The sequence below is a fragment of the Corvus moneduloides genome, chromosome 6 (assembly GCF_009650955.1).
Source record: "Corvus moneduloides isolate bCorMon1 chromosome 6, bCorMon1.pri, whole genome shotgun sequence".
Taxonomy (NCBI): Eukaryota; Metazoa; Chordata; class Aves; order Passeriformes; family Corvidae; genus Corvus; species Corvus moneduloides.
The window spans coordinates 11948679-11973069 of record NC_045481.1 but is presented as its reverse complement, the minus strand read 5'-3'; the positions used below and the strand labels follow the sequence as shown (position 1 = coordinate 11973069).

The 24391-nt window shown below is 42.9% G+C and overlaps 2 protein-coding genes across 12 annotated transcripts in view; one reads left to right on the top strand and one right to left on the bottom strand.

Annotated features, from left to right (window-relative positions):
• The window catches only part of EVL (Enah/Vasp-like), a 121449-nt gene extending 115631 nt beyond the window's left edge, over positions 1-5818 (top strand). For 6 of the 10 annotated variants that reach the window (XM_032112803.1, XM_032112801.1, XM_032112809.1 and 3 more), the window contains 5 exons: positions 1239-1305; positions 1410-1472; positions 3671-3737; positions 4115-4172; positions 5212-5818. In XM_032112803.1, the coding sequence (XP_031968694.1) occupies positions 1239-1305; positions 1410-1472; positions 3671-3737; positions 4115-4172; positions 5212-5249 (293 nt within the window). In that variant the 3' untranslated portion in view covers positions 5250-5818. The remainder of the gene's footprint in view (positions 1-1238; positions 1306-1409; positions 1473-3670; positions 3738-4114; positions 4173-5211) is intronic. The other 4 variants (XM_032112804.1, XM_032112811.1, XM_032112805.1 and 1 more) reach the window with 3 other exon arrangements.
• A 2557-nt stretch (positions 5819-8375) lies between these two features.
• Positions 8376-24391, bottom strand: part of DEGS2 (delta 4-desaturase, sphingolipid 2) — a 33154-nt gene continuing 17138 nt past the window's right edge. For both annotated transcript variants that reach the window (XM_032112813.1, XM_032112812.1), the window contains exons 2-3: positions 17927-18669; positions 8376-10689 (exon numbers count right to left, since the gene is read on the bottom strand). In XM_032112813.1, coding sequence (XP_031968704.1) covers positions 10546-10689; positions 17927-18643 — 861 coding nt within the window. In that variant the 5' untranslated portion in view covers positions 18644-18669 and the 3' untranslated portion in view covers positions 8376-10545. The remainder of the gene's footprint in view (positions 10690-17926; positions 18670-24391) is intronic.

The following is a 24391-nucleotide window of genomic DNA, read 5'->3' as shown; positions in this document are numbered from 1 at the left end:
TCCGCCACCTCTAGACTCTGGATTCATTGTCCTACTTCTGAGTGCAGCAGCAGTAACTAACAGAAAAATTCCCACATACCTATTGTTTTAAAAACTGTACTTAGAAAGAAGTTATGACTTTTATATGCTTCACAATCAAGAAAATTGCAAGACAGCCAGTTTAGTTAGATATGTAGCTGAGGATCTGTGCCTTCAACATTATGCACCTAAGTCTTTTAAGAGGAAAAAACTGTATTACTTTACTTTTTGTAGTGTAGGTGTCCTGATCTGTACAGCTGGGGTTTCAATCTCAAACTGCTATTCTTCCTTAATCTAATAGTTTGTTGCAATAAGGCTGATCCTGAGATTTCCTAGATGAAATTGTTTTTCCTACAATTAATCGAAATAACTGTATCTGAGTAGATGAGCTGCAAGCACTCACATTCATCCCTGCATCAGTCTTGGCCTTCACGCATGCTTAAAGAAATCTTTCCCAAGGGAATGACTATTTAACCATTCAAGCTTCCTTTTGGAACAAAGCCATGACTTGTGTGCTTTGCAGGGGAAGGGGAAGAAGCCAGGAGAAGGGTGTATGTAAACGAGATCTAGAGATTTCCTTGAAGTGCCTGTAATTCTTTTAAAAGGATTTTTAGGACCTTACAGGGAAGCAAATCCTTGCATTTAAAGTTGTCAAGTCTCTGAAACAGTTCATTTAAGGGAGGAGATTGGGATGATAGTAAGCACTTTCAGCAACAAGGGTTATGTAGTACAGCTTTTGGGAATGTTCTGTGAGTTAGAAGTGTACACAACATTAAATAAATTCTCTGTGGAGATTTGTGTAGTGGGGTCTTACTGCCCTTTTTTAGATACATTCACATTTTCTGCCAACTATGCAGACAAAATCCTAAGACTTCTTAACTTTAAATAAGTGTTGTACTGAATAAAGTAAGCCTTGCAACAATTACCCTGTATTTCCTAATAGAAATTATTTATGCTTTTCCTCCTACTGTTCCAGTTCCATTCCTTTTTAGTATTGTTTAACTATGTGGTCCCTAATTAAAGGGATCACTAAGCAGATTTTTGCCAATGCTTTCCCTATAATGTAGGCAACTGGACTCACTCAGCAATCCCATTTTCCTAGTTCTTCCTAAGTCACTCATCCTCACTGAATGAAAGCAGCTGCATAAGACAATCAACTTCAGGATTTTTTTATTTTTAGAGCAAAAAGAATAAACGAACTTTTCATGTTTGTTTTTCAGACTCTGGGAAGAAGCCATGGGAAAGGAGCAATTCTGTTGAAAAGCCTGTATCTTCATTACTTTCTAGGTGAGCTGCATGGGGTGTCCCTGTGGCTGGCCAGCAGGCGGGATAGTCATGCTGTCCCTGTGGCACGCGCACGACTCATGTCTTGTTTCATTCCATTGCCGTAGAAATCCATCAGTGGTGAAGAGCTGTGAAGCTAAGAGCCCCACACAATCCCACGTGTCTTCTAGGTACTGGCTAACTGCCTGGCTTCTTAACTGTCTTGGCTTGTCCTTTGGCTCATCCCATCATTCAGCGCTAGTGTTCGTCCTCTGCCACGTCTTTTACTCATTCTCTTGCAATCTGCTTTGTCTGTCGCTGCACAAAGTGTGGAGGTGTCATGTCAGAGGTTTGTTCCATGGAAACGGCCCCCTGCTCACTTGGGCCTCACAGATGTTAATCATGCTGGAGCCAGCACTTAAACCATCCATGTGTGTGAGTCAGAGATACGGGGCTGGCAGCGCTGTGCCACATGGAAGGCGCGTTTTGGAACATCTTTCTACAGCACGTTCGGGGTGACCCTGCCAATAGGTGAAGCTTTCATTGCCCAGCCTCTGCAGAAATTAAAAAGCAAAAGCAGACATGATCTGAATAGTTTGCAGCTGGGATAAGGGGAGTTATTCTTCTACCCATGCAACCGCAGTGGGTGCATAAGAAAGGAGAGTGAAGCTTGGTGCAGTAGATTAATAAAATCAAGATGTAAAAAGGCCCAGCCACAGACAGGTCTTTCAGACGTATGGGGTACAAAAACTAGCAGGTGTCAAAAGCCAAGAAACTGACAGGACTCCAGAAGTCCTGTCAGTCAGAGCAGCCAAGCTTCAGGATCAGTACCCATGTTTTTAGTCACAGAGATTGTTTGATGTTGGACAGCTCAAGAGAGGCTTGCTTGCAGTGCTGGTCCAGGACCACCCAGTGTTACTGGACACTGAGTTGGATGGATAAACTGAATAAGGAGGTAGAACACAGGCTTACGAATGTTTAGTATTTACTGTGAAGGGATGTCCCTTATTTTACATTGTTAGGTGTACAACGGTGCTGATGGTCTGGAGAGAGATAAGTTGCCAATGGCAACTATCTGCACATACTTGCTGCTTTGTTAAAAATGCTGTAACATGTTCTACCCAAACATTCAGAGAGATGCATCAGTGTTACTATAGCAAAATATAGTTTTTCCAGCTTTCCTAAAACCAATGAAACATGTTGGTTCTAGGAAATACATGAGCTTCAAATAGATGGAAGACCATTCCTTCTCCTTGCAAATGGGAATGAAACATGGGCTATTTAAAGCAGCCATCACATTTCAGTAGCTATCTTCTATAATGGCAGTGCATCCCAGGAGGAGGAGTTCAGTGGGAAAAAATGCTTTCCTAGTTTAGCACATGGAGTAGTGCTCAGTAGTAGTAGTGCTTGCTTGAAGGACTTCTGTGGGGGAAGCAGGGCAGGTTTCTAAAGCTCTCACTAGTGACCTGTTTCCACTCCTGATCAGTTTGATGGCATTTGTATCTTTCTTAACTCCCTTAGCTGTGAGATGGTAGGACACATGTCAGAATTTCTCAATTTCTCTTGCAAGACCAAGCAACCCTCAGGAGCAGCAGCATCTCCACCAGGCCCAGTTTGGGCTCAAAGATGGTGGCAAAGTCATTTGAAGCCTTTGTATAGCATGGTTAGTTTTTCAAATGTTTTAGAGTTATTGAGTAAAAGAAAAAGGCAAACAGCTTCTGCTTCCTTAATTTATTTTATCAGATGTCATCATGGCTCAGCCCACTGACTAATACCAGCAGAAAGACTGATAACACTCAGGTGCACTAGCCATTAGGGCCAGACTGGTTTTGTTTCTGAATCAATAAAAAATTACTGTGATACGTAACACTATCAACAAGCCACACTTGACTCATTCAAGTCTTCCAAGGAAAGGATTAGTGGGTTATTATTTTCCCTGTAATATTTTTCTAACCTGTAATCTACTGTTACTTTAGCACCCCGTGAAAGCCTAGGTTGCCAGGATAGGGCTGCTGTACAGAAAACAGACTGTGAGAGAAAACCAGACATGTAGCTTGCAACTTGCAAATGCCATAATAAAATACAGTGTTCAACAGGCTTTATCCCCTCAGCATTTCCTAGTCTGAAATCACTGAGGTTCCCAACACCAGGGGAAAAAAAAATAAATTTACAGCATCTTTGAGGGTCAGGTTGTGCATTCAGGAGCAGTGCTGCTCTCTGGCTGCCAAATGCTCCTGAGCAGCACAATAAGGAGCCTCTCCTGTCCAGCACTCGAACACAGGTGCTGCTGCTCAGGGGTGGATTTCATCCACACCATCAGGTGGGTGCAGCTCAGCACACATTGCAAGGAACTGACTGGCTTTTTTATGCTTTTCTTCCATTTCTCAAGGATGAAGCCAGTGAGCAGCAGCAATGATGTGGCTATGGATGCCTTAGATTTTGATCGAATGAAACAGGTGAGTGAAAATGTCATCTGCACTTTTAGGGATTTGGCGAGCTACCCATTTTCCCCCATGCATGCGCTGTACAAGCAAAACGGCTGTTCAGTCTTCTGATTTCCTCTATAACTAGGTGCCTAGAGAAGGGCTAGCTGGTGAGCAGCAAGAGAGCACAATCTCACTGCTATTTCATCATTATGTCTGCACAGAAATGTGCAAGTAATTATGCCAGCATCTTCTGCATCCGTGCCTGGGAGTGCAGACATAGCTGTTAGCAGTGCTAGGCTCTGACCAGCAGCGGAGGTGGGGGACAAGCACAACCGTGTTAAACTTGCATTTTCTTCCACCAGTTAGAAGGAAATTCTGAGCAGCTGACTTGTGTTTTGTCTCATCAGGAAATATTGGAGGAAGTTGTAAGAGAGTTACACAAAGTGAAAGAGGAGATAATTGATGGTAAGAAAGAGAAAAATTATTATTTTTCTCATCTTTATGACTAATTTTCCATAGATAAGATGATAGGAACTGCAGAGAGTTCCCTGGTGTTTTCAGACTTCTCTGAACAGCTCTGATTTACATACACATTTGAAGAACAAGCATCTACCTTATCTGAGCTCTGACCGTAACACTGCGTTTACATCCTTTATTATGCTATTGATGAGCTTTTTTACCACCAACCTATGAGAAATTTGCTGGCTGGTGTTTCTCACAGGTGGGAGGGTGAGAAAGGGCCTGCCTGTAGCCCATGGCACATCAATTTATCACGATCAGCAAGCGTGAAATCACTTGTAACTTGCCAGCCACACAGGTCCGGGATGAGGAGGGGACAAAGGAAACTAACTGAAAATCCTTCCCAAAAATCTTCTGTAGGCTTCCTACGCTTGAAGAGTTATTTCAGACCTTCACTCAATCATAGCTTTCCAAATAGCTACATATTTTTATAATTAATTGAAAAGTACAGCAGCTATACCAAATGTACCTGTTATAAATTGCTCTGCAGTTTACAACTGAAGGTATTTTTCAGGGCCATTACCGAAATGTACAGCAGAATTCCCATTTGAAGGCTGCATTAGGGCATATGAAGATGTATGTCCGCACCCTGCACTCCCCACCTTAGATTCACAGGGAAGGGGGAAAAGACGAGACTGTAAAATAGCTAGAATCCATTCCCTGTCCCCTTGCCCTAGATCTGTGTGCTCACAAAACCTGGAGGCAGTTTGCAGTTGGAGAGACCCTTGTCCATCCCAGCAGCTTGGCCCTCAGAGCCTTCCTAGTTCATTCCAATGCAAAATAAGGCATTCACATACACCACAGATGAAACTTCTTTCAGTAGTACTGCAGTTTGCAAGCCAGCAGCTGACTGCTTACCCTTACTCATCCTTTTACCCTCCACTCATCCGTTTACCAGCGTGTACTTTCTGCAGCCTCTCTACTTAGCATTTTCCATCACACTGGATATAACATTATGCACTAACTTTCTGGTTTGCTTTTCTAGCCATACGGCAGGAGTTGAGTAGAATCAGTACAACATAATGATTGCAAAGCATTTGGACGGTACTAAGAATGCTAGGAAGATTGGATCATTTCTAAGTGTACCAAGGTCATGCAAGATGGTGAGAGAGGACACCGGCACTGTCTTTGTTCTTACACCCTTTTTATTAGCAGACTCAGCACACTTTGAAGCTTGCTGCTGCCTTGGATTCGCTTCATTTTACAAGTCTTAATCTAAAGATTATTAAATTTTAAATTTCTGGATTTTTTAGATTTCATCTGACACTGCACATTGGATTTGTCAGCCTTTTTTGTATTTTGTATTTGCTTATTTAAATGTATTACCTTTCTTTTTAGTAGTAGATAAGAACACACGTGAACCATTTGCTTTTGATAGATGACTTCAAAGTAATTTTACTAGTAGTCTGCAATGTAAATGAAGATCCTTTGCCAACAGAAATGTATTGAGGCATCACCAGAAGAAAGAGACATGTTTAGTTGTCAGCCAACAAGTTCTTTGTCTCAGAGTTATCACAATATTAAAAAATGGTACGTCGGTGCATCACAGTATCTGTGTTCATATTGGTAATAAACTGTTTATTGTCCACATGGCCCTGCCTTTCTTTGTTTCATTTGTCCCTTGAGCTCCTGCACTTCTGTGTCACTTGGTGATAAGAGGAAGGTGACTGAGACTCACTGTGGGGTGGCAGCTCTGCCTCCTGCATTGCAGAGCACAGGAAGAGAGCCTAAGTGCCTTGTGGCTGGTGCAATGGCAGCAGCCCTGCCTTCTCTCACAGGCAGACATTCTCTCACCTGACCAGCCCTGTCACATCACTCCTGAGCACCACATCCTGCAGTCAGGCTGCCACAACCTCAGCCACTTTTTGCCAAAGTGAGTGAAGGACAGTGGCTTAAGGCTCTTCTCAGGCCACCACTATTCTCTACAGTCCCACCATATCTCCTGCCATCACTGAAAAAAAACACAGGCCTCATCAACTACACTCTTGCAGGTTTCCAGTAATAAAAGGGAGGTGTTTATGCAGAACAAGGCTACCAAAGGCATTAGGTGGATGCAAACTGAAATCCCAAGCACAGCACTGCTGACTAGGGGCTTAAGGGGAGTAATTTGTTAATGGTGTGCAGGTCTTGAGCTTTATTGGTACAGGACACCAAACACTTAACAGTGCATAGCCAGTCATATCATCCAGGTCATGCAATTTTTTCCTTTACAGCCGCTCTTTGCACCAGAGCAATCTTGGGAATTTCAGCTTGACTTGGTCTGGCGCAAGTTTTGCCTGGCAGTCATCTAGATACCATCTTCTGGTAACCTCGTGCAAAAGCCAAGGGCTTGGAGTTCAGCTATTGAAATCTGTCAAGTATTTTCCAAGCTCCCTTCCTTTCTTCAGGCTTCCAAAAAGATTTTGTTTTAAAAGCCAGGCGCCGAGAGTTGGTTTTGGGAGCAGAGCCTGGTGCAGCAGCTCAGGAGAGCCTGTAGTTGTCCTCTTGCTGGTGGAGCAGGCAGCAGACAGGAGGGACAGCTAGCCTGCTACAGGAGACCCAGGAGAGGAGGCAGGATGGGTCCTGTTTGGCCATCAGCTGTAAAATGTTACCCGTTTTGTTTTGGGGTGTTCAGCACTCTTCAAAGCAACCCAAATGCCTTTTAGAAATTAGTCTTTTTTACAGTCTAGTTATACTGTAGATTAAATATGGGAGAAATGGGAGAAATCAGAGTTTAATGCAACAGTGAGATCCAGACTGAGACTGTTTGCTAGATGTTTAATGCCAACAGAAGGCAAGAGAGAGGTTGAACGGCAAGATTTCCACATGGGAACTAAAGCAGGCAGGCACTGATGTGCACCACATTGCAACAACCCCAGGACCACAAGAAGGAGCCATTCCAGTATGAAGAACCCGGACAAGCATCAGTAACAGCAGAGATTAGAATGCTCTGTTGCATAAATCTTTTACAGTAGCTCATGCATTTCCTGATTATAAACCCATTTAATGACATACCTGATGATGGCAAGTACTCTTCAAAACTGCTGCCACTGAAGATCACATCTGTTTTGTGAAACTCTCCCATAATCCTAATTAAGGTTCTTGAAGCTGGTGCTTGGCATGGTTCACATTTTCCCTCGGAATGTGGCATTCTGCCTAAGGTCAGTGATAACCATGTTGTACAGCCTGGATATGGCGTGCCGCTGTGTTAACTTCAGCCAGCTGCTGTAAATGGGATTTTCTTACTTTCTTCATCTGCCTTTGCAGGCCTCATATAATTATGACATCATAAGCTGAAGTTTGCACAGTGTCACTTAACAGCAGTGGGAGCAAAGTGTGTGGGGTGGAAGGGGAAGCTTGGCTGACAGGGGCAGGGAGCAGTCCTGGCATCACTTGCACTGTGCTGGTTGCCAGCCCACAGCTCCAGTGACAGGGATGTGCAAGGTGGCTTATTTCCAGCAGTGGCTCTAGCAGAGGATTCCCTCCTTCCAGACAGTAACTCAGTTTGCCAGCTGCCTCTGTAGAGAAGGGTGTCCTTTCATACTGGGCTTGTTGAGCCACTGCAACAGGGCAGGCCACAGGCATCTTACATGGCAGAAATCTAACGGGACATTACTCTCCACTCCTTCCTATCATGCAGCTATTTGCCACAGCCCTAGTGTGCCTGCACAATGGAGATCTGGATCAATTCTTAAGCAAAGGGAATAAAACTATACATAGCCCTAGCATACTTTTAACCCAGACCCATATGCCCTGTGGTTATGAATAAAACCCTTCTGCCAACATTATTGGTAGTAGCAAAGACAAGTGCTCATGGAGAGAGTGGGATCACAGCCTTCTCCAGCAGCACCCCCACACACTGGAACTCTTTTTGCACATCTGCAGGCACTGCAGGCTTCCAGCCACTTCAAATTCCTTCTGAGATGGACAATGCTGAGCAGGAGGGCTGTGGGGCTGCCCAGGCTAAGCAAGCTGGGACCATGATGGAAATACTGATGGGAGGCAGGTGAAGAAGTGGCTGACAATTTTGGTTGGCTCATTTACACCAGAGCCTCTGTGTCAGGCTAGGTTAGTAGTCCACAGGACATGGATAACTGGATCATGAAACAGCTGAGTAAGGGAACTACAGCATAAGGTCACTCATCAAAGAGGATAAGGACAATAGTCAAATTGAGGAAAACAGCATAATCTTTATTGTGTTTTTATACTAACTTATTAAGCTGGACAAGAGAGTTGAGGAACAGCTGCTAAAGACATGGGAAGTTGAATATGTGATCAGAGTGACAGCAAATATGAAGTAAATCAATAAAAAACTGAAATTCCCTGACATTAGCACTGATACAAAGAAGGTAATGAAAGTTCCCACACCGATGCCTCCTTTGGGAGAGAAGCAGCTTTAATAATTAGGACATAATGTCTTAAGTATATTTGTCACTGAGGAACCAGTGAAGGCTGAAGTGCTGGAAGGAGCCCCATTCTTGCTGTTCTTATCCAAAAGCACAAAACAGTATCTGTGAATAAACTGGTGTTCAGCCCCTGTATTACAAAGGATCTTCTTCTGCTGAACAGACCTGGGTATTTATTTACCCAACTGCCAAAATCATATGGGTGAGAAAAATGGAGAAAGGGTACATGAAGGAGGAACCCAAATTGCAGCAGGTTAGCTCAGCTGCCTTGTGAACAGACAGAACTGGCTCACTGGATCCAGTGCTGCTGAAGGAAGGAACAAAATTGTGTTTAGTGAGGAAATCAGGCTTCCCAGGTCTAATCACATACTCTGAGGGACCAATGAGGCTGCACAATAATCTGTTTCTTTGTTACAGCCATGGATTTCCAGAAGAAAAAAAAACCCAAACTGTTAGAGGGTTACAGGGCAAGAGAACCCATATATATATATGTCTCTCTTTTAACCACTTAGTAAGGACAGAAATATTTTGCCAGCTTTCCATGGTAGAGGGAATTTACTAGATGGCATCTGAATTCCTGACTCCCAAGATATTGTTCTGCTTGGAGAAAGGTTATGTTGATTAATATTTTTGAAGATGCAGAATTATTGAGGATAGCCAGAAATTTCTAGCTGGAGAGGACAGGCAGGAAGATTTTAGTAGCCAGTGGGGAGAGATGAGAGATGAAGGTTAATGTCAATAGCACCAAGTAAGAAATATAGCGAGAGAAACAACCCTATCTCTATGTTCCAGGTACATCCCCTTAACACCACCAGTGGCAATTTTATATAGCTAGAGTATCATGTGCTTCCCAAATGTCAAGTTGTGCCCCTTGAATGACAGAGGACAAAAATTACCATTATTCTGAAAGCAGTTAGGAACAAATACCACCATGGAGATGAAGACATCTCCATGTCTTCACGGACATGTACTCCTAACTCCCATGCACAGAAAGGGGTGTAATACAGAGGAGACACAAGAAAGGTGACTAGGGATGCTAAGAGTCTTGGCAAGGAAAAATTAAAACTAGAACCTCTCCTTTTCCCAGAGGACTTACAGTAGGGAAAAAGGTGAGATACATGAAGTTATGAATACTGTTGAAAAGGTGAATGAGAAAGGACCACCCAGTTCCTCCAGAGGCACATCCATGCTGCTGATCAGGGCAGTAGGTGGAAGACTAAAGAAAGGATTTCTCCTTGCCACAGTTCAGATCTGTCAGTTAGTGACAGTATTAGATCCTAAGAATGGAAGTTCATTCAGAAAAGGTTTAGACAAAGCCCTGGAATAAAGATCCAACCGCAGCTACTAAAATAATGTTACAGACGTACAAAAATATAAACATATATGCATATATAAAATCTCTGCTATTAGCAATTATTGGAAGATAATGAGATATTAGATTAGACAAGACATTGAGCTAAGAGCACTCTTGTGTTCTCCAGAGAGTATCATTTACTTCTGCATGCCAGTCCTCCCTGCTTCCACAGTCCTGTGCACACAGAGCATCTACTTCCAATCTGGCATCAAGAGAAACCAGTCCTGAACTGCACACACGCATGTTCACACATAACACACAGCAAACGTTCTCCCCTGTGGACAAAGCCAAAACTTGGGCTTAGGCTCTTGTGTCCCAGGAAGTTAATTCTAAGCCTAGACCTAAGGTTCACTTAATCATAGTTCACTCTAATGTAGTTTCTGAGGGTTATATGTACAAATATCCTTTATTAAAAAGTATCAGTAGTCTAAAATAGCTTCATTTTCACACTCATCCTCTTGGCGTAAGCAGCATGCACCAACTTTAATTCAGCACACAGAAAGATCCTTCTATTTCTGCAGAAAACTGAAGTTGTGGCAATGAACAAACACACACCACTGCAGCAGGCAGACCTACCCTGTTAGCTTTCCTTTGCCAGCTTGCACAGTCTCTTAACCCTTGAATAAGGACCAAGAGTGTCATCAAAAACAAAGTCCCACAGAACTCGAATCCAGGACTGGTGATGTGGGAGGTTATCATAATATTCTGCTGCAATCTTCTTCACCTGGAAGAAGAAGAGAGAGAATAAGCTGTTTGGCTGCACAGAGTCAGGTGTGTTTCAACCTTGACATTCAGATCTGATAGCACAGCCATAACCTGAAGTTACTTGTTATTGCTTGTGAGCTTCTGAAGTTCAGCCAAATGAGATGTACTTAAATGCATTTAGATACTTCTTAGCAGATTTCTGATGTAAGTTTTGCCTCACAGTGTCATAATTTGAAAGACGATGGATTCTGCCTTCACTCAGAACTATTTTGTCTCATTTCAGAGGTGGTGGAATCTCCACAATGAGATGTCTTATCCACTTTATCAATTGCCAAGACTCCAGCACACTGTATTTAAAGCCCTGTTTTCCACTTGTAATATTCTTCTGTTGAGGGTTCTGCGTAAGAGAAAATTAACGACTGAGAAAATGCCAGACACAACCTTGCCTACACTTTGTTTTCTCTCCATTCTGCTACCATGATACAAATCCAAGAGACATGTTCCTCCAGCAGGCAAAGAAAATTGCAGGGGTGGTCTGTTCTCTGCAGTCTGATATTAAAAATACTGCGAGATCATTATTAGGTCACAAGTCTAATAAAATTTCATCCCTGCTATAATGCCCCAAGTCTTAAGACTGTTGCCATCAGAGAAGCATTGTGCAGCATTGGGGTGGGGCTTGTAGTGGGAGTAAGGCCAGAACCGGAGGACAGAGAGGTTTCAGAGCTGGCAGGTTCAGGGGACTGTGAGGATTCCCAAGTCATCAGCTGTTATTTCTGCTCCAACTAGATGCTCTGCTTTTTGAACACATTTATAAAGCAGCAGAATCTGTTAACTATAGCACACTTGCACTACCTGCTTGGGCATGGTTTTACTGCAGCTCCACCTCCTAGACAAACAAACCTCCAGAATAGAGTAGTTTGTCTTGCTGGACACCATGACTTCTCCCTTTAAAAACCCTGCAGAATTTTACAGCCAGCTATGCTGAGCACAGTGCAGAGTTCCAGTGAAGGGTGAAAGGGTTACACAGAAATCATCATGTGAGAAGAGGGTATCATCACCACCCAAGGTGTAACAGTGGAACCTTAACACAGCATTGTGACTGTGAAAAGGTAAGAATCCCAGTGAAAGTTAAATTATAAGATACTATGGCTCCCTGCTAATTACCTCATTAATTCAGCTTCCTAGCAGATGCTTCTCTATGAGGTAAGTTGGATAATGTACAGGTCTTATTAAGATCTTTCAACTCTGTACCTCTGTCCCTACACCTTGTGTTTGTGGCATGGTAGTGCTGTGCTGGAGATGGGAGATTCAGTTCAGGTCTGACTGTATTCTGTCTTTCACAGAATACTTCAAGCTTCCTAATTATTTCCTCTATCCTGCTTTAAAGCATTGATTTGTACTTCAAAGTAGTTAATTTTCAATGGGATTCAGACAATATCAGGATTTCTCCTTAGAAGTATTTGTTAATACCTGGAAGAAAAGTGATTTCCAGGTGCCAGCTAAGATCTCTGGAGATGCAGATTTAGTTCCCCATGCTCCTTCTGTAACCCTGGTCAGAAATAATTTAATCTGGATTTTATATCCTCCCTTTTACCAGCTGGGTGATTGAAATAGCCAGAGGATGAGAGGGAGGACTATTTCTACAGTAAACTCCCTTGAATGAAGGCTACTCATGAAGCCTGATGCAAACACAAAGGGGGGGCTCAGATAACCAGCTCCAAAAGTTCCACTCCAGCTCTGACATGGTCATTCCCTAGCACACAGTTGGTTAGACCTTCCCTCCTAACTCCATTTTAGATGTTCTGCCTGAATTCTGCCTTTCAACTGCAATTCAGCCCTCATCTACGATACTCAAGTTCATATGGCAAGTCTACCATTCTCTCTTCTCCAGAGCCCCATGTATTTCTTGCCCTCTGCACCAAATCATGTTTTCTTAGGTAGTTACATTATTCTGCAGGGCTCTTGACCATGTTAGATTCTGACCACTACAAGAGCTTCAGGAAGTTTTCCTGTATTGCCCCTTGCACATGGAAGTGGAAGGACAGAGATTCAGAGAAACCCATTCAGCTCCTAGGAACAATGCCTCAGGCTGTGTCCTCTGGCTCCAAAGGCTGACGGAAAAGCAGTATTGACAAAGTAGTTAAAAATGGCTCAGAGAAGAGGCCAATAAACAGCCTGCCTATATTCAGCCCAATAGCTTCAGCAAACATGAGCAGCATCTTGTGCAGGAAGGCAGGCACCACTTGCATAGCTGGCAAGGTCCCTCTGCTCTGGGCAGGACAACCATGTGGGATGTACAGAAACAATGGAGAGGGGAAGGTGGAACTGCAATAAAGAATGGAGAAAAGAGAAAATTTAATGAATGCAGTTAGAGGTGGGGCTTCTGAAGGATTTTCTTATGGAAAAGAAGGAAATTTGTTAAGATACATGTTCCTATCTTGCTATCACAAGGCAGAAAAGAATTTTAAAAGAGGTTTCTCTTTTACAATAGATCTACACAAAAGTTTCCCAGCAAAAACATCTCATTTTTGGTTATTTCTTTCAGCATCTCCATACATAAAACAGAATTATCAGCTTATCAACCAGAAAATCTGGATAGTGGGAGGGCAGAAAGTAATTGGAGTTTAATGCAGGTTCCCTTTTAAATGCAACATCATATGAGGAGTGGCTGAGGGAGCTGGGGTTGTTTAGCCTGCAGAAAAGGAGGCTCAGGGGAGACTTTATCACACTCTACAAATCTTTGAAAGGAGGGTGTAGCCTGGTAGGGATCGGCCTCCCCAGGCAACAAGCAGCAGGACAAGAGATAAAAGGCCTCAAGCTGCACCAGCGAGGTTCAGGTTGGACAGCAGAAAGAATTTCTTCACTGAGACTTGTCAAACACCAGAACAGTTGCTCAAGGAAGTGATGGAGTCACCACCCCTGGAAGTGTTCAAGAAATGACTCAACATGGCCCTTCATCCTATGATTTAGCTGATATGGTGGTATTAGATCAAAGTTTCGACTCAATGATCTTGCAGGTCTTTTCCAACTTTAATGATTCTGTGATATCTGTGAAGTATGGTTGAGGCTGGAAGAGTCATCCTCTGTGTTACATTCTGATTACAGTACAAAACCTGTAGGCAGCAGTTTCCAGGTAGCAAGTTTTGTGGCCAGATCATAGATTGCCTTAAAGAGGATGGCACTGTGATTAAGTATTTCAAAATCCTGCTCCTCAAGCTCTTCATTTATTGCATTGTAGGTGGTCCATTTTCTTCAACTCCTCCCCACCTTCTTCCTTACAAATCTCAACTGTAAGTCTTAACTCATTGCTAGTTTGTAAACGGAAATTGCAAAAGAACTGTCTGAAATCCAAGAAGAGCAAGTGCAGGGTCCTGCATCTGGGAGGAATAACACCAGGCACCAGCACAGGCTGGGGGGAACCTGCTGGAAAGCAGCTCTGAGGAGCACGATCTGGGGGTCCTGGTGGACAACAAGCTGTCCATGAGCCTGCAGTGTCCTGGGGACCAAGAAGGACAATGGAATCCTGGGGCGCACTACGGAGAGCATTGGAAGCAGGTCAAAGGAGGTGATCCTGCCCCTCTACTCAGCCCTGGTGAGGCACATCTGAAATGCAGTGTCCAGTTCTGGCTCTTCAGTACAAGAGGGACATGGAGCTCCTGGAGCAAGTCCAGAAAAAGGTGACAAAGTTGATCAAGGGACTGGACCATCTCTCTTATGAGAAAAAGCTGAGATAGCTGGGCCTGTTCAGCCTCAAGAAAAGACAACCGAGAGGGAACCTCATCAGTATCGATAAGTATCTGGAGGGTAGGTGTCAAGAGAATGGATCCAGGCTCTTCTCAGTGGTGCCGAGCAATAGGACAAGAGGCAACTGGCAGAAACTGATGCACAGGAAGTTCCACCTGAACATGAGGAAGAACTTCTTTACTGTGCAGTGACCGAGCACTAGAACAGATTGTCCAGAGATGATGCGGAGTCAGATGGGGATATTCAAGAACCTTCTGGACACAATCTTGTGCCATGTGCTCTGGGGTGCCTCTGTTTGAGCAGGGAGGCTGAATCAGATGACCCCACTGCAGTCCCTTTGAACCTCACCCATTCTGTGATTCTGTTATCAGAGAACGATAACAAGAGAATGCAAAGTCTGCAGGACAATTACTAGGCACTTTGCACCTGATATATTGAGGCTTTTCTTCAAGCAGATCAAGTTGGCAGGGTAAGAAATCATACCTGTTGGACTGAAACTTTTGTTCTGGCTCTGTGCTTGTAGAACACAGTGATAGGACCCTAATCCTAGTCCATCATACCTGATAGGCACAAAAGTCAAATGCAGCCTAGTCTGTCAGCATGGCTGTTACACGCTCTTTGTCCTGGGGCTATACAGAAACTAGAGAACCTTATGACACAAAGCTGCAAAATTACATTTAGAATGCTCAAAGGCTAATTACAGAAGTTCCCTCTATAGTCCTACATCTCCACCACAGGGTGAAGAACTCTCAAGCTAGCCCTCCTGGCCATCATAGGGTTAAAGAAATTTGCAACTCAAAACCAGCACATCTACCATGTTTTCCAGTCTTGTCTGTCTAATAAATCTGGTTTCATACCATGTCTTTTCCTTTTCCCACAAGCTTAATGAGTAACTAGCTTGCCTCTGGTAACACTGCCACTTTTATTGCAGCTTCTAGGAGGAGTAGAGTTCCTTCTTCTTCTCCAGTCTCCTCTCTCCATAAGTATACTCAATCCTACAGACAATGAAGAATGGATCTCTTTACTCATTTGGTAAACAATGCAATATTTTATAGTTATAAGACTTCATTGAAAGACTAATCTAGTCTAAAGTCTACAGGTATTTTTTTAGAGCAGGTCCTTCATTGCAATGTTAAATTTCATGGTCTCTTGTGTAATCTCTCATTATACTACTGGGACAAGTTCTTACTGCACACCCATGTCACTCATCTTTAATATCCATAAGCTTATGAGCAGAGCCTAATTCTTCCTCTTTCACATCTGTCACAGTCCTAGGGTAAAGGTCTTTCCAGTGGCAAACACATTACTCAGAACATTCTGAATGACACACCTGTAACAAAGGACAAAGCTGAATTTACTTTCCTGATAAGCAAGCTGAAAAGCCAGTTGCTTTCCAAGATTGAGATCCAGTTATTCTCAAATCCTATTTCTTCCCTGCTCTCAATCATGCAGGATAGATTTTTAAAAATAGAAATCTTTATTCCACTTTCTACTTGACAGTAATTAAAAATAAAAATAGTCTCACTGAGAGGTCATCCACATTACACAATGCAACTATTAGAAGTTCAAGTGTCTAAGAGACTAAATCTGAAAAAAAACAGATCTTTGCTGAGTGAAGAATTTGCCAGAAGGTTAAGGAAAGTAGAGCAAGGTGAGGTTTCCTACCTGCTATGAAGTTCAAGATTTAAAGCTAATCCGAGAGGATCTGTTTCTTTATTTCTTTCCACCAGAGAGGCAGAGATTTTTTTTTCTCATTTTGCAGAAAAGAGTAACCAACTTGTTTTTATGGTCAAAGCATTTTCTACAGTAACTGTTTTGCCAAAGAATTTTCACTTTTTAATGGAATTTTTACTTGTAATTGATCACTCATTAGACTCCAAGTCTTCTATATAATTCTGTCAGGCAACAGTGATTGACAAGTCTGCTCTCTCCTCCACCAGCAGGGCGAGTCACAGTTACCAAAGAGCAAAACACATGCAAACACAAGCTCATGAAATTCAGCTAATAACTCCATCCTCTTTACACAGGAGGGCAGACACTTCCATCTGCGGTGCTGCCTCAAGGAATTAGGCTGAACTATTTGTGGTGTGGGTGGAGAAGAGCTTTTCAGGTCTCAATCAGGGCTGGAGCAACAGTCCCAGCAAGTTCAATTAGTCACTCACCTCCCTTGTGCAGGATACAGAGCTAACCTCCTTCTCTTCTATTTACATTTTGGTAATCTAAGTATCTAAGCCCATCTAACAAGTTTGAACATTTGAAACTAAAGCTAAGCACATGCACTTCCCCTCTGAGCTATCAGGTGTATCAGTGATGGGAGTGCCTCACAGGGGAACCTCGTATCTGAATGTAAGCTGCTGTACCAGCTCCTCTGGGCCTTGCCAGGAACAGGCAGTGTCTCCAGGACAGACCTCCAGCAGCGAAGGAGGTGAATGAAACACAATTTCAGGCTATATAGAGGCTTCCCATACTCTTCTACACAAGAAAATCTCCAGTTGATTTGAGCAGAGAGTGTTTCTGTGATGGAGAACATGAACCCATACAGCAGGGTTTGCCTGGGTATGCCATCATAGAAGCTGCACGTGGTATCAGTAATGGGGAGGTCACAGCTCCTGAACCTCAGGCTCCTCAGGTCTACCTCCACCTCAAAGGATATATATTGCAGTAGCAGTTCCCAACTTTGCATCAGGCCAGAGAAAGAGGTTTCCTTCCTGTTACGTCAGAGAACTTGTATGTAGGAGTAATCCTTCAAACTCACGTACCTCTAACACTGTGAGCACCTGCTGAGGAACCCAGGTATTAAAACACACAAGAGCAGCCACATACCTGGAGGGAGATTGAAAACCATTCCTAGACACCTGGGCTTTGCAAATTTGATTCCCACAACTGATAAAACATAAACAAAAATGGGTTTGCCTTTCAAAGGAGGAAAGCCACAGCACTTTCCCAATGACAGACCAGGCCTCCTCAGTTTCTGTGGGTGGGGCAGCAGAGCTAAAAGGAGTCACAGAGAGTGCGGCTTTATTTTCTAGTGCTACCTGTGTCAGGCTGGAACATGCCCTAAAACTTATCTCAAAAACAGAAGAATTTTCTTTGATGTTAATCAAGCAATATAGTTAGCAGATTGATCATTAGACAAATTTCCAGTAGCAATTGCCACCTGCCTCCCTTTAGATGGGCCTTTAAACTTTCAAAGAGTTGAAACTTGGTGGCTGAGAGATGTAAATCAAGACATTTAAAGCCTTTTTGGAGGATTTTATCATGCAAAAGGTATTCCTCAAGCCCTCTGAAGCTCAGATGTTCTACTTTGCATCAAATAAACTAAATATTACAGCAGTTTGACAGCCATTTCTCTCAACCGCTGGCTTAAAATTAATGAGAAACAAATCAAAAAAGCTGTTTTCTTTATTTTCCCCTTTTTTTCTTAAATTCATCAATTGCTATGATTTGGAGTGTTTTCTTTGAGACAGTTTAGCAGCTTTCATAAAAATCCAACTCACTCATGCTATCCTTACCATGGGCAATCTGCATCCAGGAATGCTGGGGAAGTCATGATGCTCCATGTGGTAGCCTACATTGAAGGTGAGCCAGTTCAGAGGTCCGTAGTAAGAGTATGTCTCATACCCTTTTAGGAACATGTAGTGTTCTGCTATGAAGTGCCCAGAAATGGGATGAACACCCAAGCAAAGAATTGTACCTGCTATTAAGTAAATAACTGGTTTGAGCCCCCACAGGTAGTAAATGATGAGGTCTACAGAAAACTGGACGAGAGCATTGAGAATTTCCATCTGTGTAATTGCTTTGGGGTTCACATACAGTGGTCTCAGACTGTAGAACAGAGGCTGGAGGAACAGCCAAAGCAGTTTCCGAAGCGGCGTGCAGAAAAACCAGCCCTCAAAGTCTGTGGGAATGTCCACGTCCAAACTGTCCCCTCCCAGATACCGGTGATGGTCAATGTGGTATTTCTTGAAGGAGGCAGAGTAGGGGATGCCAATGGGCAAGTTGGCAAAGACTGCGAACCATCGGTTCCACTTGGCCTGCTTGTTGCCAAAGGCCACATTGTGTGAAATATCATGGATGGCGAGGGTCAGGGAATGGTTGATGCAACCCCCAAAAGCATAAGCCCAGAAGAAAATCCATTTCCAAGATAAGTCTTTCACCAGGTAGCATGCCAGCAGCTGCGTGAAAACCATTCCAGATACAATCCACTTTAAATGTGGATCTGGGCCCATCAGTGTCTTGATCTCTGGATACTTTGCTAAAGGAAAAAATGCAGAGAAAAATTTGGTTAGATCATAGTTAGGTAAACACAATCACACTGTGACTCCCTGGTTTTTATCACACTATGTTTGAGGCCCTGGTTTTATAAAATGCTAATTCCAAAATAGGGTTGCTACTATGGTGAAAGTTTTACAGCATCATATCCAATTGTGATTGATATTGATATATACATACTTATATGTCTATATATATAGACATATAAAAAAAAAAAATACCCTGATGGTCACTCTGTGGCATCATGTCCCTTCCCCACAATGAGCATCGCTTCACAGTGATGAGTAGTAATATGCCAAACCCCACAGGACTTAAGCTCTAAGAAACACCTTCTCCATGTTTTTAATGTCCTTTTGTATTTTGCTCAGATCAGATGTTACTTTGCACAAAAGGGATACAACTGCCTTCTCTGTAGTCCTTTTCACACTGTTGTTTCAAACACACAAGCAGAGGAAAGAGAGCTGAGCAACAGGCTCACCTGGTTTTGCTCTGTGGTTAGATGACAAACACAGCATTTAAAAAAAATTCCTAATTATTTGAGTGTTTACCAGTGCTCACAAAACATACAATTCTTCACACACAGTAACATCACAATTAAGTCAGTAATATTATCAGGATTTTGTAAAGCGTGGAAAATTTTTCTCTGTTTCCATGTCATATACCAAAAGTAGGCATAAAAGCCACACAGATAATCACACAACAGCTTCATGAGGCCTCACAAATACTGCAGTACAGTGTCAGAGTGATGCAGGCTAGGCTTGCCAGATCTGACTTGTGTCAGGCCAGGACCAGCTTACTGAACTTCAGTTCCACCTGCCATTCATCTGTCCTTAAGAAAGAAAATAAAATACAGAGTACAGCTTACCCTCTAGGTGCTGTTCATTGATTCACATCTCCTCTTTGTGGATCTACACTTCTCACTTCCAGTATTAACTTGCACATGATTCCTTCTGCTGCCTTATGGCTTTTACCCACAACTGACCTCCCTCCTCTAACTCATACTTTGCATTTCCCAGTAATTGCAGCTTACACAGATAAGTGCATAGAGAAGTCACTCATTCTGAACCCCGAGGTTACACAGTGTGTCCCTGTGAGATTCATGGGCCCATTTTATGAATAGAAAAGTAAACATCATCTCACTGTCACAGTATAATACCAATACAATAAAATCAGATTACAATGATCTGCATCTATGCAGCTGTGTATACTATAAACAAATGCTGGAGACAATACATGTAATTTATGTGACCTTGAAAGCAGTGGCAGATACTGAGTGCTGGACGCAGAGAAGGTTTTTGTAGAAGTGAACCATGAGAAGTTTGCAGAAGTTCAAAGAGATGAAGTGCTACTTAAGGAAGCAGGTTGATGTGGAAATGCTCTGCAGCCATTCTGACAACCTTTGAGCCTCTTGGCCAACTTCAGCCCAGTTTGACAGAAATTAGAGATTACAAAGATTGTACAAGTGCTGTGGAAGGTGAGGACAAAAGATATTCTCAAATCTTGTCAGGACAAGGAGGCCAAGGTCACCATGAGGAGTGTTCAGGAAAGAAAAAGATTTTCTAAGTGGTGGGAAAGCTGTAGTAAAAGTTCGTATCTTTCTAAAGTCAGACAATTTTTTAATAAAAAACTCCAGAAAGTCCAGGGTTTTTTTTTTGTTTTGCTGCTTTGTTTTTGTTGCTGTTTTCACTATTCTTGAAATTCTTGAAATTTTATTTTTCACACCAGAAAAGTTAACATGCCAGAAGTAGCATACCTGAACAGGTACCAAAATTTTACACGAAGTGCTGCTTATGCAAAGTTCACTCTAAAGTATAATGATACAATGACCTGGTCAGAACAACTGTTACAGACATGCAGTTTTATGTACCTTAATGTCTTTCTTAGGGGTATCTGTCCAAAAGCCAGAAAACTCTTTAATAAATCAAGGCACCTCAAAGGTTATCACATCATGCAGCTGGTAGAGATAAGTTACTGCAGTCATCAGAAGAGATGAAACGTAAAACAACCAAATCTGTTCCTCAGCCTGGTCAAATTGAGGCCACATTGACCCCCAAAACAAAACAAAAAAGAAATTTTAATGGGATGGGAAAATTGCTTAGAGATACTTTATACAGTCATTTGAGAATAATGGAAGTTTTTGACCTATTTCTTTCTGTGGCAGCCAACAAGGACTGCAGATTCCATTTAAAAGGAGCAGAGCAGTCACTGCCAAATGGCAGCAATGCAGGCAGGTCGCACTTATCGCAGGTGACAGCTACTAAGTAACTTGCCAGGGTTTAATATTAAATTCAACACATGATTAACTCCTCTCCAACAGTAAATTTTTGCATACTACTCAAACCACAATACTGTGGCTGTTTATCATTAATACTGATAAAGCCACCCTGTTTCCATGGCATGGAAAAATTTCAGGTTTCTCCTCATGAAGAAACTATGGCTTGGGCAGTGGGGTGGTGCTGGTCAGCTCACTGGAGGCTAAAAGCTACTGGTGGAGTAGCCTGCCAGAGACCTGTTGGTTCAGGAACACTTCAAATGCAGAATGTTGAATGCTGACCCTTTCCAAACTTGAGGCCAAGCACTCTTCAGTGAGACACATGAAAAGCAGATTAAGTGATCCTGATGACTGCAATTTATGTATAATGTGCTGACAAATTTGTGATAACACAAATTATCTCATTTTTCCCCCGTGTTCATGCCTTGCAGTTAGCTGAAAGAATGCTAGTAAGGCAAGAGCCTCACTTGCTGCTGAAAAGCCTGGACATCCCTGTAAGGCTGCTGTGACAAGTGTCTGTAGGTGCTACGCAAAGCAGGCATCACCCACCTGCATGAAAAAAAGGCAACAGAGAATCAGAGGCACAGAGAGAGGGCACAGAAAGAGGAGAAAAAACCCAACCCCGTCATTCATCCCTTCTGTATAAGGTGGGAAGGGAGTGGGGTGGATGAGGGCATGGACACACAACACAGGACAGGACACAACACCCACCAAGTTATATAACTGCATGGGACCAGGTTTTGCCCTTTATAGTCCAATGAGAACAGGAGAGACCCAGCTACTCTGATGTCTACACAGCACATCTTCCAGCCTCCAGCTCATTGAGGGAGTCTGTTAGCTGAGGCCAGCAGGCAGCTTATCCACATGTGCTGCTTCCATCTGTCCAGAATGAGCCACTGTACTGCCATCGAAGGATGGGGACACTGGTGTAGATGTACAGCAGGGCACAAGGATGATTTTTCTGCCTCTAAGGTCAGCACACTGCCAAAGCAGCACAGGCACTTTAGTACAGTAGGTAAATGTAGTTACTAACTCTGCCCAGTCAGTCTCTGCTCCACAATGATGAAAGACAGCATTCCCCACTCGCACAAGTCAAGAGAGAAAAAATGCTGCAAATATATTTTCAGAAGGGTTCACAATTCTGAAACAGCCCATCTACTGAATTAATTTTTCACAGAGATCACTCCACTGTTCTAAGCATCTTTCTAGAGGCAGGTCTCACTCGCCACAAGTGCTTAAACTGACAAATCAGTCTGACCGTATTTTTTTCCATTGGTGCTTCTCTCTGGAGATCCAAGAGCACTCACCATAGCCCTACAGTGATCCTCTGTTAGGACTGGAGCAAATGCTCCTGGACAGGCCTTTGGTTGCCAGGTCCTGCTGTTCCTCCTCCTCAGGCAACAGCAAATACCTTGTTCTGAACTCTCACTCATCCTCTGTCCTACTGACACTGTCCCTGACAGGCAAGTCCCAGTGGTAGCACCAAACACAATTTCTCATTGATGTGACACCACATACTTCACACTTGCACATCTTGGCACAAATGGAATTTGGAAGTGAACAAGAGCAGGAGCTGTCCACAGAGACAATGGTGATGGAGGTTTAAAGGAGCAGCAGCCATGCCCACATCTCTGAGAAACTAGTAGTTAAAAGAAAAGAAACTAGTAGTAAAAAGAGAAGAAATTTAATTTCTTAATTTTCCTTTCTTTTCACACCAAGTGCAGCGTACTGATATAGTCAAAGTGGACTTACTCCTCAGCATAAGTCACTTAGAAGCTTTGTTAAACAGAAGGAGGAAAAAAAGTCTGTGATACTGCTGTCCTGGACTACATTCTATTGACTACGAGTCCTTGTCAAAACAAATAAAAGAGACACCAGGCACAGGATGTACAATTTACTACTCCATGTCCTATGCTGGAGCTGGTATTTCCAACAAATAAATAAACAAAACAAAAGAAGACAGTTTACTGACATTACAGTATTTTGCCTTGTAGCAGCTCAGGTCACAAACATGCTTATAAAAGCACAGCACACCCAAGTACTCAGTGAAAGATGTGGACCAGCTGGAGAAGGTCCAGAGGAAGGCCATGAAAATTGTCAGAGGGCTGGAGCACCTCTCCAATAAGGAAAGGCTGAGAGAGCTGAGAATGGAGGCTGTTCAGCCTAGAGAGGAAAAGGTGCTAGGAAGACCTTATTGCCTTTCAATGTTTAATGGTGGTTTATAGGAACGATGGGGACTGACGGTTTAGTAGGGCTTATTGTGATAGGTCAAGGGGTAACAGTTCCAAGCTAAAAGAGGAGACATTTAATCTAGACATAAGGAAGAAATTTTTTAATGAGGGTGGTGAAACACTATCACAGGTTGCCCAGAGAGGCTGTAGATGCCTCATCCCTGGAAACATTCAAGGACAGGTTTGTTGGGGCTCTGAACAACCTGATCTAGGTAGTTATGTACCTGGTACTCAAATTATTTTGTGATTCTGTGATTAATTCAAACAATGTATGAGTCAGGACACACAGAAGACAACATGCATGACAACACCTTCTGATTTTTCACAGTCTCCTAGTCCCTCCAGCATGGAAAATAATAAAAAACATTTTTGGCCTAACTAATTACACTGAAGTTTTATATGTCCACTGTGCAAGGACAAGCGTCTTAATCTTGTATTTGTCACCCACAAGCTTCTAAATTGCTTAGTGGTAGCTGGTCGAAGGGCAGTGGGTCACCCAGAAGTGGCCACCAGAGGGAAAGTACTGCAGTGGTGCCACACTGCCGGTGTCAACAGAGGTGGATGATGTCAGCACATCACTATGTCAGCAGCTGTAACCGGTTTGCTTATGTTGGTTTATTAGCTAGTTCAGGGTAAAGGGAGGTAGGGATGCTAGAAAGAGGACTTCTAGCTCCTTCTGAAACAAAAAACTGCAATTTGGGGTAAACTGAAGCCTTCAGTCGTACTTAATACATTTCCCACAGAAGACCAAATGCCTAAATCAGTGACTTTCTGCCCATGTGATTTATTTCAAAGGTGGTCCCAGGGCAAGAGCACTGGGATAGCAGCTCCTGGGTGTGCTCATCAGAGGACATGCACATCAGTGGCAGCACTGTGACGACACGCTGCAACATAAAGGGCAAACATAGTTTCTTTGCCAGAAGCACATGTACTTCAGAGCCTTGATTTAAACTAAGGAGATGATACATTGCATATTTCAGCAGGTACAACTTATCAGAATTTTCATAAATGTGAGGTTTAAAAAGGCAACAGAAGAGACAGCTGGAAGAAATAGCAGATTAATCTCTAAATAAGAAAGCAGAGCTGGAAGTGATACCTGGATCAGCTAAATGCTAACATAAAATGGATTTTGGCTTTTAATTTTGTTCTACCCCTCCCCATGGGCTAACATCTCAGCCTTCCTACAGGATAAAGCACATATA